Source organism: Vulpes lagopus, chromosome 12, assembly GCF_018345385.1.
Source record: "Vulpes lagopus strain Blue_001 chromosome 12, ASM1834538v1, whole genome shotgun sequence".
Classification (NCBI taxonomy): domain Eukaryota; kingdom Metazoa; phylum Chordata; class Mammalia; order Carnivora; family Canidae; genus Vulpes; species Vulpes lagopus.
The window spans coordinates 18,611,538-18,629,378 of NC_054835.1; the positions used below are offsets into that span (position 1 = coordinate 18,611,538).

Consider the following 17,841-nt stretch of genomic DNA (forward strand, 5'->3'; position numbering starts at 1 on the left):
CAGCCCACTGACCAGATTGTGCTATATATACTGTAGACACTGAAAACTTGTCCTATGAAGGGTCCAGAAAATTGCGTTGCTCACACAGTAGGTCAGTACATGTTAATTGACTCGAACAGTATTCAAACAGTAAAATGAATGAAAAACTCGTTCCTTTGTGGATAGAATGAGGTGGGAATTTTAACTGATGTCCTTTAGTTCTTGGTTTCCTCCTCACTGATTTTCAGATAAGGCTCGTATGAAAGGGCAGCTGCTTCATATGACCCAGGGTTATAATAGTAGTACCCTCAGTCCGGACCCTAAGTGGCCAAGCGGACTCTATAATCACCCTAGGAAAGTGCCTTAAAAGTGGAGCGCCGCGGCCGAAATGAGACGGCGGAGTCTAGCCAGCCAGGGAACCGGTTCAGACTCGGTCTCGGGTAAGCCCCGGGCTCCGCATTTCCGGGTGCGGAAGGGTGGGTCCAGGGGCGGCGCATGAGTGTCAGTCGGCGCGAGTTCCGCCCCCCACCCCCACGGTCTCCTCTGGAGCCACGCCCCGACTTCGCGCAGGCAGCCAGTCGGCCCTGCCAGATCGCTGGCGCGGGGAGGAGTGGGGCCGGGAGACAGCTGGCTGGCTGGCGGGCTGTGGGGGGCGGGGTGCACGCGCGCCAACGCTTCCTTGTCCAGGGCCCTTCCTGTGCGTGCGGCTGGTCGGCCTGCGGCGGCGCAGAGCGGAGCGGGCGTGGGGGGGCCCCGGCAGGGCGGGGGCCGGAGCCAGGCCGGGCCGGGGCCGGGATGCCCCTGTTCTTCTCCGCGCTGTTGGCCTTGCTGTTGGTCGTGCTCAGCGCCCTGTTAGGCCGGTGAGGGGATCCCGGCCACAGCGGCCGGGGACTGAGGAAGCAAGAGATTGAGGAGGGGGTGCTCGCCTGAAAAGCGCGCGGAGGGGAAGGGGGCTGGAGTGGACGGTGCGCGGGCGGCGGGGGGGGAGGGCCCGACGGGGGCCGCGGAAGGGGCGCGCGGCGCGCGGAGGGCTGGAGCGGGGGCGTACGGCCCGAGCTGGCAGCTAGAAACTGGGAGTAGGGGAGACTGAGAGCGGGCGAGGCCTGAGGGGATGCTGAGCCTGGGAGCTGAATAGGTGTGTGAAGAGGGGCCCGGCTTGGCTTGGTGGTCTCCCTTTCCCCCCGTCACTCGCCCCTGGGTGTCCCCGTCACCAAGCGCGGAGGGCACCTGCAGCCTCGCCCGAGGCGGAACAGGTCTGGCTACCCAGGGGAGAGTGGCGTTTGAGCCGGCCGGGTGTGACCCACAGTGCCTTCTCGCTGACACCTGTCTGGAGAGCGGAGACAGACCCCGTGGGGGAGAGTGTGATGATGGCACATCTGACACAGGGCTGCCTGTATTTCCACTCCTCTTCGGGCCTCTTCTTTCTTCCTCTGGCGTTCCTAAGGATTGCAAGGATTGCTTTATTTGTCCCCGACTTAGGAAGTGGGCTGTAGTTTGTCTGATTTCATCCGGGTGGAGGAGGACTCTCCAGGGCTAGGTGGGGTCTTGATCTTTGTGGCTGAGTGTGACAGTGTTGTTTTGGGAGACCAGAGAGTTGCCCAGTAGATCCAGCTTTAGGACATGACCTTTTTGCGAGGCGTTTTAGGACCAGGAAGGGGTGAGGACAACCAACATTGGGAGAGGGTCCTGTGGACTTACAGGGATTTTTCTGCAGGTGGTTTGTGGTCCGGTTGGTCACCAAGTGGTGTCAGCGAAAGCTGCAGGCGGAGCTAAAGATTGGCTCCTTTTTTTGGATCCAGAATGTCAGCCTTAAGTTTCAGCAACACCAGCAAACTGTGGTGAGTCTTGGGGAACTCCCTGGGTATGTATGTGGAGTGGACTCAGCTAAATTTTAACTTTTTATTTCTTTTTTTCCTAAAATTCTGGGTGGCTTTCCTAGTCAACCCAGCCTTGTCACCTCTTTGTCAAGATGATCTTAGAGTGAGTTTGGAAACACTGGGACTGATGCAAGTTGTTGAGTTAAAAATGCTTATAAGGCACAGAGTGTTCAGGGTATGTATAGTAAGAAAGATACAGAACTAAGCACAGAAAAAAGATAATAGGAAATAGAAAAGCTTACTGTTCTAATTTAAGAGAAGAAATAGCAACATAGTCATGAAAGAGAAATACTAAGCAAGTTCAATCAGTGTCATTGTCAGGAGCAGATACAGTGCTGAGGAGAGAAGTTGGTGGAAATAGAGTGGAGAATATTTAGTGGAGGGGCTATCGCACTTCCTCCTCTTCTTGCAACCTTTCCTGGCTTCAGGCTGCTCATGGCTTACCTAGCACCTAGTGTACAAAGCTTTCTTCTCCACTGTTTTAGGAAATTGATAGCCTGTGGATTTCCAGCAAACTCCTTAGCCATGATCTGCCGTGAGTACCCTATATCCTCACTCTTCTCTTGCGGAATATTTTGGGATTGGGGTTCGCAGAATGTCATTCTACGGAGGCCTCACAGCTCAAGGAGGGGGCTGGGGTTTTGCTGATATCTCTCAGTTAGCCTGGAAGCTATTATTTTGTGAGACAGATATTGACAACTATGAGACTGTTCTCCGTGATTTGAGTTACATTTTTACAGAGGATGGGAGAGTGGATGTGACGGAGGGGTGGAGACTGCTAGGGAAGGGCTGGACCTGATGGCAGTGAGATTTCTCTTCTGGGCAGACGCTATGTGGCATTGTGCTTTGGAGAAGTACGTATCAGGACGGACCTACAGAAGGTTTCTGGCCTTTTTGCCCCATTTTCCCAAAGCACTGGGGTACATCAAAAGGAACTGTCCTTCAGTCCATCCTTACTGAAGATCTTCTGTCAGGTGAGATACTTCTCCCACTTTCCTGGACTATATAGTAGGGATGGCTGGCTGTAGAGTCATAGGTGGATTTTTATATTGTTTTGGGAACATAATACCAAGAGATGCATGCCTCTTATTCTTTCTCTACTGGAAAGGAATATCAGTGCCTTGACATTAATGATTATTCTTTGCTTCTTTCTAGCTATTTTCCATTCATGTAGATTCTATAAACATCATGGTTCTCAAGGTGGCTACTTCTGAGTCTTTGTGGCACATTCAAATCAGAGAAAGCAGCTTTCTTTTGGATTGTGATGGGAAAAGGTAACCATTGGGTAGAAGAGGGTCGGGTAGTCCCATTCTTGCCTTACAGTTGTTTCAGGGTGGGTGGATGTCAGGGTTTTCTTATTAAGCTGTCAAGTTCTCATTATGTAGCAATTTGAGGAGAGGCTAAGATTAGGTACTTCTATTTGCTTTGTTCCTTTCAGCCAGTAAAACTTGACTGAAATTAAACAGTGAGGAAAGGGGCCAGCTGCTCTTAATTTTTTTTCCTTTCCCAGGCTGAAATGTGAGGTTGGCCTAAATCAGATCAACAGCAAAGTTCTAAAGAGTGGCCAATTGGTAAGTATGCCCTGGTCATTTAGATGCCTTATTTCTGGGCATAAGATATGAAGGAGCTTACATTCTAGATTCCATGTTCTTAAGGGGGGAAGTGTCTCTCAAGGTGGTGGTCTAGACTGAATTTTGGCCCATAACCCCCAGACTCCCTACATCACCTTAGAGGCTTTTATCCTCCCTGCAGGAGGACACCTGCTTAGCGGAGCTCTCACTGGCCCTAAAGTTGTGTCTAGAGGTGGGCATCAGCAGTCGGCAACTGAAGGCCATTACTGTGGATATGTGGACACTCCATGCTGAACTGCATGAAGGCCTTTTTCATAGTCAGCTGCTACGCCAGGGCCCAAGCCTGGCACCCAAACCTTGTTCAGGTAAAGACCTGGTCAGTAAGTTTTGCTGCCCTGTTCGATTATTCTGGAAGTACATAAAAATAGGGGTCTCACTATTCATTAGATGTGATTTGTTAGCATGACCTTTGATCCTGAGGATAGTTAAAGGAAATAGGGCATTTACTTGTCATGAATTAGATTTGTAGTATTAGTCTTACATATGGTCTCTCTAAATTCTCAGCATTTCACAAACAAGAAAACAGAAGCCCAGGAAGAGCAGCTATGTGACTTGACTGAGGTCATAGAGCTAGTCAGTAGTAAAAATGGGACATCAATTACTTTGCTCTGAAGTCTATATTCTTTCCGTTATATTAACCTCTCCCTACTGTTTTTTAGATTCTGGGAAAGGAAGTACACCAGGTGACTGGATCTCTGGGATATTTGCTTTGTGGCCTAAGATTGGGCATTTGGTTAGCCTACTTTATGTGGGAAGATTTGGCCAAAGAGGATAGGGTATTTTGGGGACTTGAATGTGTTAAGGATTGATGGCTCTTGTGTTATTCACTCATGTTTTCAGAAGTGACAGAGAACTTGGCTGAGCCAACTTTGCCTGGCCTGTACCTCCTTCAGCAGCTGCCAGATCAGGTCAAGGTGAAAATGGAGATCACAAGTGTGGTGCTGTCCATGAATAGTCAAAAGAGGTAGGATCTCTCCTGACACAGAAGTGTGGAGAGTGATATGCTCTATATGCTCAGGTCTTTGTAACTAGCTTAGTAGCTGCACTGCACTGAGCTTGTCTGTGGGAGAAAGGGAGTAAGAATGACATTCCATGCATTCCTGAGCCAGAGTCTGTCTCTGGTCCAGGCACCTGAATTGGACACTGAAGCTGTTGCATTTCCTGTACCACCGTGATGAGGATCAGCTGCCTCTTCGAAGCTTCACAGCAAACTCGGATTTGGCACAGATGAGCACTGAACTCGTACTAAAAGGTTCATGGGTGGGGATGTTGGTACCGAGATAATTAGACACTCTCTCCCATGCTCCATTTGGCCTTCTTTTTTTTTTTTTTTCTTAAAGATTTTATTTATTATTTATTTGAGAGAGAGAGACAGAGAGGCAGAGACACAGGCAGGGGGAGAAGCAGGCACCATGCAGGGAGCCCAACATGGGACTCGATCCCTTATCTCCAGGATCACACCCTGGGCCAAAGGCAAGCTTTACACCGCTGAGCCACCCGGGCTGCCCTCCATTTGGCCTTCTTAATTTAATATCAGTGTAATTGGGGATGGAGAGGAGGGAACATACTGAGAGAATATAGCCCCAACTCATGAGTTTTGGTGACAGTCTGTTCAGTCTGCTTGCCTGCCTCTAGTTTGCCTTCTGTTTTCCCAGTGTTGTTCTCTGATCTGCTCTTTGCCCTCACAGATGGGTTGTTGCTGTCCCAGAGCCGCCAGCGCATTGTCTGTCTCAACTCCCTCAAGGCTATTGTGCAGGTATGATGACTGTGATACCAAGAATCATTCCTTTCTCTGCTTTCTCCTTGTATCATTGCATTGTGAGTTAATGGGATAAAACCCAAGCCGACAGTTCTGGTGTTCTTATTTCCAGGTGACCACTATTGACCTTTCAGCCTCCCTGGTTTTGAATACTTGTATTATTCATTACCGGCACCAGGAATTCTCTCACTGGCTGCACATGCTAGCACTGGAGACCCAAGGGTCTAGCTCATCTGTTTTTAAACAAAGAAAGAAAAGGTCAGTGTAATCCTTTTAGCCACCATCTTATCAGGTAGATTCCCAGATTCTTTTGGATTGAAGTGGCATGTTGTGTTAAATATGTATTTGATTACTTCAATAGCAATTCTTTTTTATTTTATTTTATTTTATTTTATTTTTTTGAAAGAGAGCGAGTGAGCATGGGAGTGGGAGGGGCAAAGGGAGAGGAAGAGAGAGAACCCCAAGCAGGCTCCAAGCCCAACTTGGGGCTTGATCCTGTGACCCTGAGATCACAAACTGAGCTGAAATCAAGAGTTGGGTGCTTGGGCAGCCCTGGTGGCTCAGCAGTTTAGCACTGCCTTCAGCCCAGGGTAAGATCCTGGAGATCCAGGATCGAGTCCCATGTCAGGCTCCCTGCATGAGGCCTGCTTCTCCCTCTGCCTGTGTCTCTGCCTCTATCTCTCTCTGTGTCTTTCATAAATAAATAAATAAAATCTTAAAAATGATATATAAATAAAGAGGCAAACAAGAATTACCAGGGTGTGAGGCTCTGGGATACCTGCCTCTCTTAAAAAAAAAAAAAAAAAAAAAAAGTTGGGTGCTTAACTGACTGAGCCACCCAGGTGCCCTAATAGCATTTCTATTTTATATATTTTCCCCATTAAACTAGATTTTTTGACAGTATGATGAAGTCTTTTTTGTTTTTATGTTCTCAGTGCCAGCATAGTGCCTTATTATACAAAATATATAATTGTTACATTGAGTTTAAGTGATCCACAATATCTTGTCTGCTTTAGATTATCAAGTGATATATCAGCCGTGTCATCTCTCTGTGCATTTGTTGCGTAAACAACTTAAAGTTAATAATGACTTGGAAGCAGTGTTCCTTTGTTGTATTAGGTTGAATCATATGATCTACTGATGTTCATATTTGACTTATGAAATGGTAATCTCATATGGTTCTATTTAATATCTTTCTTGAATTCCTGCAAATTACCATTGGGAATGGCAAACTGATGAATTTGGTCTTAGTTGCATTCCATCTTAAGCATCACAACAAAATTTTTTTTTTTTAAGATTTTATTTATTTGTGAGAGACAGAGAGAGAGAGGCAGAGACACAGGCAGAGGGAGAAACAGGCTTCATGCAAGATGCCCGATGCAGAACTCGATCCTGGGACCCTGGGATCATGCCCTGAGCCAAAGGCAGATGTTCAACTGCTGAGCCACCCAGGTGTCTCAGAATCACAGCAAAATTTACCCTGACTTTTGAGAGCTTCATGTACCTGTTCCGTAATAGGAAGCTGCAGTTCTTTCTTTATCGAACAATAATGTTTTGTCCTTATGCAGAACCTTCCCCCAAATCCTGGCTCCCATCATCTTTAGCACCTCCATCTCCAATGTCAATGTTTCTGTTCAGCTTGGTGATACACCACCCTTTGCCTTGGGATTCAATTCTATCTCTCTAGGTAAGACTTTGGGATGGAAAAGGAACAAGAATCTGTCCATTAGTGAAGCTAGGCCCAATTGATGTTTACAGTGGCTCCATAGAAGTCTTTCTTACCTTCTTTGTTCAGATTACCAACACCTGAGGCCACAAAGTATCCATCAGCGGGGTGTCCTAACTGTGGACCATCTCTGCTGGAGGGTGGGCAGTGACTCCCACATTCAGCGAGCACCCCACCCACCCAATATGCATGTTTGGGGTGAGGCACTTGTCCTGGACTCCTTCACACTACAGGTAGGTGGGGACTTTGATGAACGGAGCCCATATGGTTTCCTTGTCCTGCCATGCTTTAGTGCACGGAGCATCTTTTTGGCAGAAGATGATGCATTAGGGTGTTATAGAACTGTGTCTGCATGCTTCTAAGGGGGCTCCCTCTGCTTCTTTTCTAGGGTAGCTATAACCAGCCTTTGGGCCTGTCTAGTACCCAGTCAGATACCCTCTTTCTGGATTGTACCATCCGAGGACTGCAGGTAGAAGCATCAGATACCTGTGCCCAATGTCTCTCTCGCATTTTATCCTTGATGGACACACAGTCTGGGAAGTCAGCTGTCTCTAGAGAATCTTCATTTGGGGAATCTGTGTCATTGCTGTGGAAGGTAGACTTGAAGGTGGAGGACATGAACTTGTTCACCCTTTCTGCCCTGATTGGTAAGTGGGACAGGGAGTCTATACCTAAGTGGGTAGTTTGTGACCTAAACATATTATGCTAGTTCAGTATGCTCCCTTCTTATTTAATGAAGCTGATTATTTGAATTTTTTCTAATTTAAAGGCATGAGATGCTAGAAGGTTTTACATAACTGTTGGGTTTCTTGAAATTTCTTAGAGGCTTATAGAAGATATTACTAAGCAAGATTTATTAAAAAAAAAAAAAAAGCCTTGATAGTTGGTCAAGAAACTGAGATGTGTAGTTTTTTTATTTCCATGTGTGTTTAGTTCTAGAAACGGATTTATCTCTTTTTTTTTTTTTTTATTTTTTATTTTTTATTTTTTTTATTTTTTTATTTTTTTGGATTTATCTCTTTGTAGGCATTAGAGAGCTTCTTTGATTTAGGTAGGTTAAGATAGAAAAGGAAAAATTTCCATGAAATATGAGGAATGAACTTAGGGGTAGGTATAGGAAATAAAGAAAACTAGAATGAATGGAATGAGTAAGAAAGGAGAGTGAGGGCTGAAGTTGCCAGAGCTGAGAGCCAATGCTAATGTGGTTTCTGGATGTTAGGTGCTTCAGAGGTCCGACTAGACACACTGACCATCCTGGGAAGTGCTGAAACCTCCACTGTGGGTGTCCAGGGACTTGTGCTTGCCCTAGTGAAGTCAGTCACAGAGAAGATGCAGCCCTGCTGTAAAGCTCCTGACATCCCCACTCCCGTGCTCAGTCTCTCCATGCTCTCCATCACCTATCACAGCAGCATCCGCTCTCTGGAGGTAAAGCTTCTATGGGGAGGTGAAGTCAGATTGGTTTTTTCCTAGGCTAAAGAGCATTTCCCAGCCTTCTGAGTTTGTTGTGAAACATTTATAAGAAATATGATACCTTGTGTTCTTTTTGGCCGGGCTTGTTCTGTACATTTTTAACTCTTTATGGAATGTAAAATATACACAGAACTAAGGAGGATATTTGAACTTGTATGTAGCCATACCCAGCTTCAGTAATTACCAATTATGACCAGTTTGTTTCAGTTCTATGACCCACCAGTCGCCCCTGCCTCCTGCTCTGGGATTATTTTGAGGCAGATATATACCAGACATATAATTTCAACCCTAAATATTTCAGCATATATCTGAAAAATAAGGGGCTTTTTTTTTTTTCTGGTGTTATTTCGCTGAAGCACACAGCACATTAAAAGGCTGGAAGGGAAGGGTGCCTGGTGGGTTCACTTTGTGGAATGTGTGACTCTTGATCTTGGGGTTGAAAGTTTGAGCCCCACGTTGGGTGTAAAGATTACTTAAATATAAAATAAAAAAAAAAAGTCTGAAAGGGAACTGAAAATGGAGACCCTGGCAAGTTTTAAGAGGCTTTTCAAGATCTTTCTCCTCAGGGTACCAGGTGGATATGGGACCCTCTTAGGAGGGGAATGGAATATCTTTCTAATTGTCTTACTTCAGCTTCCTTTGGAAACTGAGGAGTTGTCTTTTCAGAGGCTGGAGCTCAAAGGCATTTTTCTGTTCTGTGATTTAAATTTTCTTTGTGTAACTATTCAGGATTGATTTCGTTTTTCAAGCTTACAAAGATTCCCTTCTTTGAAGCATAATTTCGTATGAGTCAATTGCTGTATTGACTTGTGTGGTCAGTTCTTTTTATACTTTTATTTAAGAATTAAGTCAGGGAAAAAAAAAAAAGAATTAAGTCAGGGGTACCTGGCTAGCTCCATTGGTTGAGTATCTGACCTTTTAGCTCAGGTTGTGATCTCATGGGATTGAGCCCCATGTCAGGCTCTGCACTCAGTGTGGAGTCTGCTTCAGATTCTTTCTCCCTCTCCTGCCCCTTCCTGCTCATGTGCACCCTCTCTCTCTCTCCCTAAAATGAATAAATAAAATCTTAAAAAAAAAAGTATTAAATCAAAATCAAATTAATGCATAAAACATTTTTAAATTGATTGTTGCAGTGGTTATTATCCAGAACATGGCCATTATAGAAAGGTATTTCATGAACAGAAACAAAAAGCCACATGACTTAATAAGTATTTGCTGTATATAATTCATATCCTGTGGTAGATATTAAGAATCAACACACGTGGCCTCTGCTTTCAGATAATTTAAAATCCAGTTGGGAACTCAAAAGTGTAAGTGCTCTTACATATAAATAAGACCTGAAAAAAAACCCAAAAACAAAACAAGTAAGAACTATTAGTTCTGTATATTCATGCTAGGGAAACAAGGCAAGGGAGTAATTAATGTAGTTACTCAGGAAATGCTTCTAAATGGAAATGGTTCTTCACCCAGGTGTGCATCTACATAATAATAATCCCAGCCATCTCTCCTGTTTTGGGATATTGTAACTGACAGATCTTTTTCTCTTGTTCCCTGAAGGTTCAGTGTGGTACAGGGCTGACCTTACTTTGGAGCCCGCCAGATCACATGTACCTGTATCAGCATGTCCTGGCTACCCTACATTGCCGAGACCTACTAAGAGCCACTCTGTTTCCCGAGTCTATTCCATTCCTTGCACTAGAGACTCCAGAGACTGTGTCTGAACTGGAAGGCCTTCTCCCTGAGCCATCTCCTCCAAAGCGGCTACTAAACCTAACACTAGAGGTGAACACAGCTAAGCTGACAGCTTTTGTAGCTGAGGACAAGTTCATTACCCTGGCTGCAGAGAGTGTGTCACTGAGCCGGCATGGGGGTTCACTACAGGCTTACTGCCCGGAGCTGGCTGCTGGCTTTGATGGTAATAGCATCTTCAACTTTAAGGAAGTGGAGGTACAGCTGTTACCTGAACTGGAGGAGATGATCCTCCACCGGAACCCTTTCCCTGTGCTGCAGACCCTCCGGAATCGTGTTTGGCTCCTCTCCTTGGGCTCAGTCTCGGTGGAGTTTCCTTATCAGTATGATTTCTCTCGAACTCTGGATGAGGCTGTGGGAGTTCAGAAGTGGCTGAAGGGGTTGCATCGAGGAACTCATGCTCAGGCTTCTCCAAGCCCTGCCCCACTCCCACCTGATCTACTCTTAAAGGTTCAGCACTTCTCCTGGGTTTTCCTTGATGACATTTTTGAGGTGAAACTTCGTGATAACTATGAACTAATGAAGGATGAAAGTAAGGAGAGTGCCAAAAGGCTGCAGTTGCTGGATGCCAAGGTGGCTGCCCTTCGGAAGCAACATGGGGAGTTATTGCCAGCCCGTAAGATTGAGGAGCTCTATGCCTCTTTGGAACATAAAAACATTGAAATTTACATTCAGCGCTCCCGTCGTCTCTATGGCAACACACCTATGCGCCGGGCACTGCTCACTTGGAGCGTGGCAGGGCTAGAGCTGGTAGCTCTGGCAGATGCCTCCTTCCATGGGCCTGAGCGTGTGGTAGAGCAAGTTCAAGAGCTTGATCCAGGCAGCCCTTTTCCTGCTGAAGGAGTAGATCTTGTCATTCAGTGGTGTCGTATGCTCAAGTGCAGTGTTAAGACGTTTTTGGGTAAGTAGTACTTGCTTATTTGCAGAGAGTGGTGTTTGCCCTCAGAGCTTCAGAAAACTCTTTGAGTGACTACAGAGGAGTTCAGTTATATTGGGAACTGTGGTGGTTTTTGGATGAGTGGAGTGGGAGGTGGGCCCCTCTTCCTTTCTTTGTTCCAGAATTTCACCCTGAAACTGCTTGGCTACTGTAAAGGACAATAACCATAGTCATCTTCAGGGTTAGTGTGTCTCTTGGGTCTTGGTTTTATTCCCCTCACCATCTGCTCAGTGTCTCCATGCCCTTTTCCAGCTTTTCTTCCAACTGCCAGATCTTGTTTTCTCAGTTGACCTTGTTAAATAGATGGTTAAAAGTAGTGGCAGGGAATGCTCGAGGCATGTTGAGACAGTCCTCTGAATAGCCAGCATATATCCTCCCTGTAATAACAGTTCGGATAAGAGATTATCCCCGGTACCTGTTTGAGATACGTGACTGGCGGCTGATGGGTCGACTTGTGGGCACCGAACAGAGTGGTCAGCCTTGCTCCCGGCGGCGTCAAATCTTGCACTTGGGGCTTCCATGGGGTAACGTGGCAGTAGAGAGGAACATGCCTCCACTCAAGTTCTACCACGACTTCCGCTGTGAGTAGAGGAGGGCAGCTGGTTTGGCCGGGGGATGTTGTGATGGCTGGGATGGGAGATGAGCTGAGGCCTGTTGGAGTGAAGAAAGAAGTTGTGTAACAAGTTGTATCTTTTCCTCCTCTATCACAGCGGAAATCTTTCAGTACACAGTAGTATGGGGCCCATGCTGGGATCCAGCCTGGACACTGATTAGCCAGTCTGTGGACCTCTTGACCAAGCCTTCAGCTGACCCCAGCCCACCCTTGCCCTGGTGGGACAAGAGCCGTCTTCTGTTCCATGGGGACTGGCACATGGATATTGAACAGGCAAATCTGCACCAGTTGGCTACTGAGGTGAGAGGTTCCAGAGGAGTTGTTTTCTTATTAGGATGGTATGGTTGGGGCTTATAGCACATGGGAGGGAAGAGAGAAAGGTACTCATTTGGGAGATTTGGGTGATACTCTTACCAGATCTCACCAAATTATTGGGGGTGGTTATAGGACCCGTACAACACCACAGAAAATATGCACTGGGAGTGGAGCCACCTGTCTTTTCATTGGAAACCTGGTCAGTTTGTGTTCAGGGGTGACTTGGATGTCAACGTGAGAACAGCTTCTAAGTGAGTGAAGTGATGGGTGGGGCCTCAATAGGGTGAGGGACTCTGGTTGGAGGGAGAGGGGAAGAGCCAGAGGGTTGCAAGTGACCAGGACACTGAGGGCTGGGACTCTGTTGTGAGACAGGTATGATGACTGCTGTTTCCTTCACCTGCCTGACCTCTGCATGACACTGGACCTGCAATGGCTGTGCCATGGGAACCCCCATGATCACCACAGTGTCACTCTGCGGGCCCCAGAGTTTCTGCCAGAGGTGCCCTTGGGCCAGCTCCATGACTCCTACCGGGCATTCCGCTCTGAGAACCTCAATCTCTCCATCAAGATGGATCTGACCCGGCACAGTGGGAGTGAGGCTTGGGTCTGGGGCAGTGGGCGGAAGGGTTGGGAGGATGGGCTTAAACACCAGGGACTTCAACCTGACCCTCTAGGGAGGAGATAGGGAAAGCAAGGGAGGATTTAGATTAGGATGTTTTTTTGAGAGAGGGTTAGTGAAAATAAAGCTTAGATCTTTATTTTTTTATTATTATTATTTTTTTAAGATTTTTTTATTCATGAAAGACACAGAGAGAGAAAGGCAGAGACATAGGCAGAGGGAGAAACAGACTCCAGGCAGGGAGCCCGATGTGGGACTCGATCCTGAGACCACAGATCACGCCCTGAGCCAGGGGCAGGTGCTCAACCGCTGAGCCACCCAGCGTCCCAGCTTAGATCTTTAGAAGGAAAAGGTGTTGGGGATGTTCTCTTGAGACTGAATGCTGCTTGGGTTTTCAAACCTCTAAAAGCTGAAGCTAGGGATAGATTTAACTTCATCTCTGTTTTAATCACAGCTAGGAAGTGTCTTTTCCTCTTTTTTACAGCAATATCCCAGCCCCGGATTCTGTTATATAGTAGTACCCTGCGCTGGATGCAAAACTTCTGGGCAACTTGGACTAGTGTTACAAGGCCTATCTGTAGGGGAAAGCTCTTCAATAACCTGAAACCTAGCAAGAAGAAACTTGGCCAGCACTACAAGCAGCTTTCCTATACAGCACTTTTTCCCCAGCTGCAGGTCAGGCTCTGACATCCTCAGTTCTGTTGTCCTTCTCTAGTTTTCTTGTTTTTTCTTATCTTAATCATCGCTCTGATGCCATTCATTGTTCAGAGCTAAGCTTTCTTGTTGCCAGGTGCATTATTGGGCTTCATTTGCCCAGCAACGGGGCATCCAGATTGAATGCAGTCAGGGCCATGTCTTCACTAGGGGAACTCAGCGGCTTATACCTCAAGGTAAGCTCAAAGACTGCCGTTATTTCTCCTATCCTCGTCCTTGCCCTCTTCACCCTTCTCCTTTCTCTTCCCTCTTTCTGTTCCACACTATTTTTCTGTACTGATCCTCATGGCCTCTGTATGCTTCCTTTTCTCAGCAGGCACAGTGATGCGGCGCCTCATCTCTGACTGGAGTGTGACCCAGATGGTTAGTGACCTAAGTCAGGTGACTGTTCACCTGATGGCTTCGCCCACTGAAGAGAATGCTGATCACTGCCTTGATCCCTTGGTAACAAAGACCCACCTACTGAGCCTGTCCTCCCTCACCTACCAGCGGCATAGTAATCGCACAGCTGAGGAGGTACCACCTGATGCAGTCTCTTTACTAGCTTTTTTGTATCAGTAGGTGTCTTAGTTTGCTCAGGCTGCCATAACAAAATACCAAAGAATGCATGGCTTAAACAACAGAAATTTATTTCTCACAGTTCTGGAGGCTGGGAAGTCTAAGATTAAGGTGCCAGCAGAGTCATATTCTGGTGAGGGTTCTTTTCTTGGGTTGTAGACAGTTGCCTTTGCTTTGTCCTCACAAGGCAAGAAAACAAAGAGTATGCTCTCTGGTGTCTCTTCTTATAAGGGCACTAATCCCATCATAAGAACCCTACCCTTGTGACCTCATATAAACCTAATTACCTCCCAAAAGCCACATCTCCAAATATTATCACATTGGGGATTATGGTCTTTTCCTTTTAAAAAAAAAAGATTTTGTTTATTCATGAGAGGCATTAAGAGAGTCAGAGACACAGACAGAGGGAGAAGTAGGCTTCATGCAGGGAGCCTGATGTAGGACTTCATCCTGGGACTCTGGGATCACGCCCTGAGCCGAAGGCAGACGCTCAACCACCCAGGCATCCTGGGGATTATGATCTTAACATATGAATTTTGGCTGGCAGAACAATTCAGTCTATAGCAGTAGGTTTCAGGCTAAGTTCCGGGTAACGTTTCTAACTATATTCCAAGCATATGTATCATTACTATATGATGAACTCACTGTCAGCTGTACCAGTTGTCCCTCTTTTTGAAAAATTTTTTTTTCGGGCAGCCCGGGTGTCTCAGCAGTTTAGCGCTGCCTTCAGCCCAGGGTGTGGTCCTGGAGACCTGGGATCGAGTCCCATGTCAGGCTCCCTGCATGGAGCCTGCTTCTCCCTCTGCCTATGTCTGTGCCTCTCTCTCTCTCTCTCTCTCTCTCTTTCTGTGACGCTCATGAATAAATAAATCTTTAAAAAAAAAAAAAAGAAAATTCCTTTTCTCCCTCACCTTCTAAACATAGTCTCTTGCCCTTCAGGAAACTGAGTAAAACTTATTTCCTAGCACCTTATTTGATGTCTTTTTTTCCCCCAATTAAAGAAAGATTTTGTGTTGAAATAATCTTTCTTATTTCTTCTTCCTCCTTCTTCCTTCTTTTTCCTTCTTCTTCTTCTTTTTTTTTTTTTTTGATTAAGTAGGCTTCATGCCCAAGGTGGGGCTTGGACTCATGACTCCAAGATCAAGAGTCAAATGTTCAACCGACTGAGCCAGCTAGGTTACCCATATGTTGAAATTTTCTGAATCTTGTAAAATACGGTGGATATAGTCTGAGTGTAATCTAATGCACTTTTTTTTTTTAAAGATTTTATTTATTCATGAGAGAGAGAGAAAGAGAGAGAGAGGCAGAGACACAGGCAGAGGGAGCAGGCTTCATGCAGGGAGCCCAAGGTGGGACTTGATCCTGGGTCTCCAGGATCATGCCCTTGGCTGAAGCGCTAAACCACTGAGCCACCCGGGCTGCCCTCTAGTGCACATATTAAGACCACTTAGGTTTTTCTTTCTCCAGGGTCTTCTTGTCTCTCCCAGAACAGATTTCTTTCTTTTTTCTTTTTTTTCTTTGGGGAAGAGGGAGCAGAAGGAGAGGGAGAGAGAGAATCTTAAGCAGGTTCCATGCCCAGTGCAGAACCCAACTTTGGGCTCAGTCCCCTTTGATATCATGACCTAAGCTAAAATCAAGAGCTGGATGCTTAACCAGCTGAACGACCCAGGTACCCCAAGAATAGATTTCTTATTCAACAAGGTGGTTTTCCTCCTCTACATTTATGATCCAGGAACAATTGTGGGAATTTCCATGCTACCTTGTGGTTCTTTTCCTGTTTCTTAGGAACTCTCTACTCGAGTTGGGGATCCTGCCTTTCATACACACCAGCTGCACTTGGTAGATTTACGGGCTTCCTGGACAACCACAAATCGGGACATTGCCTTTGGTTTATATGATGGCTATAAAAAGGCAGCAGTACTCAAACGTAATCTCTCTACTGAGGCCCTGAAGGGGTTAAAGATTGATCCCCAGATGCCAGCTAAAAAGCCAAAGCAGAGTGTTCTGACCAGTGCCCCAACCCCGCCTCCTGTCAGCACTCCCAGCTTTAGCGGACAGCCTGATAAGGGGTCATCAGGAGGTAAGCTGGGGAAGATGAGATTTCATCGGGTTAGTTGTAGGATATGTACATGGACAGGAATTGGGAAGGACTATCACAGATGGTTTCATCTAGGTATAGAAATGAAAGCTATTGTTTTTCCATATTAAACCACCTCACTCTTTTTTTTTTTTTTTTTTTAAGATTTTACTTATTAGAGACAGTGCAGGAGTGGAGAGGTGGGGCAGAGGGAGAGGGAAAAGCAGACTCCTTGATGAGCAGGGAGCCCTATGTGGGCTTGATCCCAGAACCCTGGGGCCAAAGGCTGACACTTAACTGACTGAGGCACCCAGGCATCTCAGGCCCCTCCAGTCTTACATAGCAGTGATACAGAGTTATTTAAAGGGTGTGATCCTGTGGCCAAGAGAAGAGGATCATGAAGGAGTGATGGGTCAAAACAGGATGACTAAGGTAAAGAAAGGATTAAAGAATTGTTTAGTGGTTTGATGAATTAATTTGTTCAGTCAACATATATTGAGTACTTAACAGGCACAAAGCACTGTGCTAGGTTCAGTGAGAGATAAAATGATTGACATTCTACTTGCCACAACAAGTTTATCATTGGATAAACTAAGATTAGCTCATTCATTCACGCACCACTCATTAATTCATAGATTCATTTTAGCTTATTGAGGGTTTATAATATATCAGACATAAACCTAGACATTAGGGATATAAAAATGAGGGGAAGCTCAGAAACTAGTAGGTAGACACGTAAATTATTATTTCATTATGAAAATGTTTTATAAGAATGTTCAAGAAGAAAGTACTTATTTATTTATTTTTATTTATTTACTTGAGAGAGGGTGCACAAGCAGGAGGAACAGCAGGCAGAAGCAGAGGGAGACAGAGACTCCCCACCAAGCAGGGAACCCAATGCAGGACTCGATCCCAGGACCCCGAGATCATGATCTTAGCCGAAGATAGATGCCCAACAGACTGAGCCACCCAGGCACCCCAAGAAGAAAGTAGTTAAATCAGCATAGGTAAATCTAGAAAGGTCTTCCCAGAAAAGATAATTGAGATAGGTATTAAAAGATGAATAAGAGTTCAACAAATAAGGAGAAAGGAGAGGGCATTTTAGGGAGAAGGAATAATAAGTACAGAGGAACGCAGGTTATGGTGATTTTGAGAAAAGGTGAAAAGTGGTGTGTGTCACAAGTGAGAAATGAAAGCATAAGGAGGGAGTTCTTGACTGGAGTAAAAGAGGGAATGCAATCAGGGAAAGGTTTATTGATGAAGTAGCATTTAAGCTGGACTTTGAAGGCTTAGTGTGATACGGTTTGAACACGTGGAAGTGGGAAGGAAGGACATTCAAGGCAGAGGGAGTATCCTGAATAGGAGTGAAGTTGGTAAAGGCCAGTATGTTCAAAGAAGAGCAGTCTTATTTCAGTTGGCATAAAGAGTAGCTGAGGTGAGGAGTGAGGGAAGATCCTGGAAAGGAAAGCTGCATGTAGACTATCAAAACCCATAAAAGGCTAAGGAGTTGTCCTTACTCAGTAGATAGTGGTGAACTAACTAAATGTTTTTGAATAGGGATGTGTCATCATTAGACTTGACTTTTAGGAAGGTAAGTCTGGAAGTGCTGTGGAGGAGGACTGGAGGGGAAGAAACTGGAGGTAGAGATATAAGAGGTATAAGGTAACTATAATAGTGTCCCAACAACATATAATGGAGGCTTGAACTTGGTAGAGGCAGTGGGAATGGAAATGAGGGGATGGATTGAAATGTTATTGCGTGTATGAAATTTGACAACTAGTTGGAAGGAGTTAAAACAGTGAAAGCAGTAAGGACTG

At 45.6% G+C, this 17,841-nt stretch overlaps 1 protein-coding gene across 2 annotated transcripts in view; it reads left to right on the top strand.

The window, feature by feature from the left end:
- The first annotated feature begins 647 nt into the window (after positions 1 to 647).
- Positions 648 to 17,841, top strand: part of KIAA0100 (KIAA0100 ortholog) — a 28,924-nt gene continuing 11,730 nt past the window's right edge. The window contains exons 1-24 of one of the 2 annotated variants that reach the window (XR_005983137.1): positions 648 to 839; positions 1,694 to 1,817; positions 2,342 to 2,391; positions 2,683 to 2,830; positions 3,012 to 3,130; positions 3,367 to 3,427; positions 3,609 to 3,792; positions 4,328 to 4,451; positions 4,615 to 4,739; positions 5,176 to 5,243; positions 5,359 to 5,504; positions 6,815 to 6,933; positions 7,042 to 7,205; positions 7,361 to 7,619; positions 8,192 to 8,397; positions 10,000 to 11,092; positions 11,518 to 11,709; positions 11,839 to 12,041; positions 12,189 to 12,307; positions 12,429 to 12,649; positions 13,160 to 13,350; positions 13,466 to 13,565; positions 13,703 to 13,905; positions 15,733 to 16,027. Coding sequence is in view for 1 of the 2 variants with exons in the window: in XM_041725487.1 (XP_041581421.1) it covers positions 775 to 839; positions 1,694 to 1,817; positions 2,342 to 2,391; positions 2,683 to 2,830; positions 3,012 to 3,130; positions 3,367 to 3,427; positions 3,609 to 3,792; positions 4,328 to 4,451; positions 4,615 to 4,739; positions 5,176 to 5,243; positions 5,359 to 5,504; positions 6,815 to 6,933; positions 7,042 to 7,205; positions 7,361 to 7,619; positions 8,192 to 8,397; positions 10,000 to 11,092; positions 11,518 to 11,709; positions 11,839 to 12,041; positions 12,189 to 12,307; positions 12,429 to 12,649; positions 13,160 to 13,350; positions 13,466 to 13,565; positions 13,703 to 13,905; positions 15,733 to 16,027 (4,579 nt within the window). In the remaining variant the exon portion in view is untranslated. The remainder of the gene's footprint in view (positions 840 to 1,693; positions 1,818 to 2,341; positions 2,392 to 2,682; positions 2,831 to 3,011; positions 3,131 to 3,366; positions 3,428 to 3,608; positions 3,793 to 4,327; positions 4,452 to 4,614; positions 4,740 to 5,175; positions 5,244 to 5,358; positions 5,505 to 6,814; positions 6,934 to 7,041; positions 7,206 to 7,360; positions 7,620 to 8,191; positions 8,398 to 9,999; positions 11,093 to 11,517; positions 11,710 to 11,838; positions 12,042 to 12,188; positions 12,308 to 12,428; positions 12,650 to 13,159; positions 13,351 to 13,465; positions 13,566 to 13,702; positions 13,906 to 15,732; positions 16,028 to 17,841) is intronic. The other variant, XM_041725487.1, reaches the window with a different exon arrangement.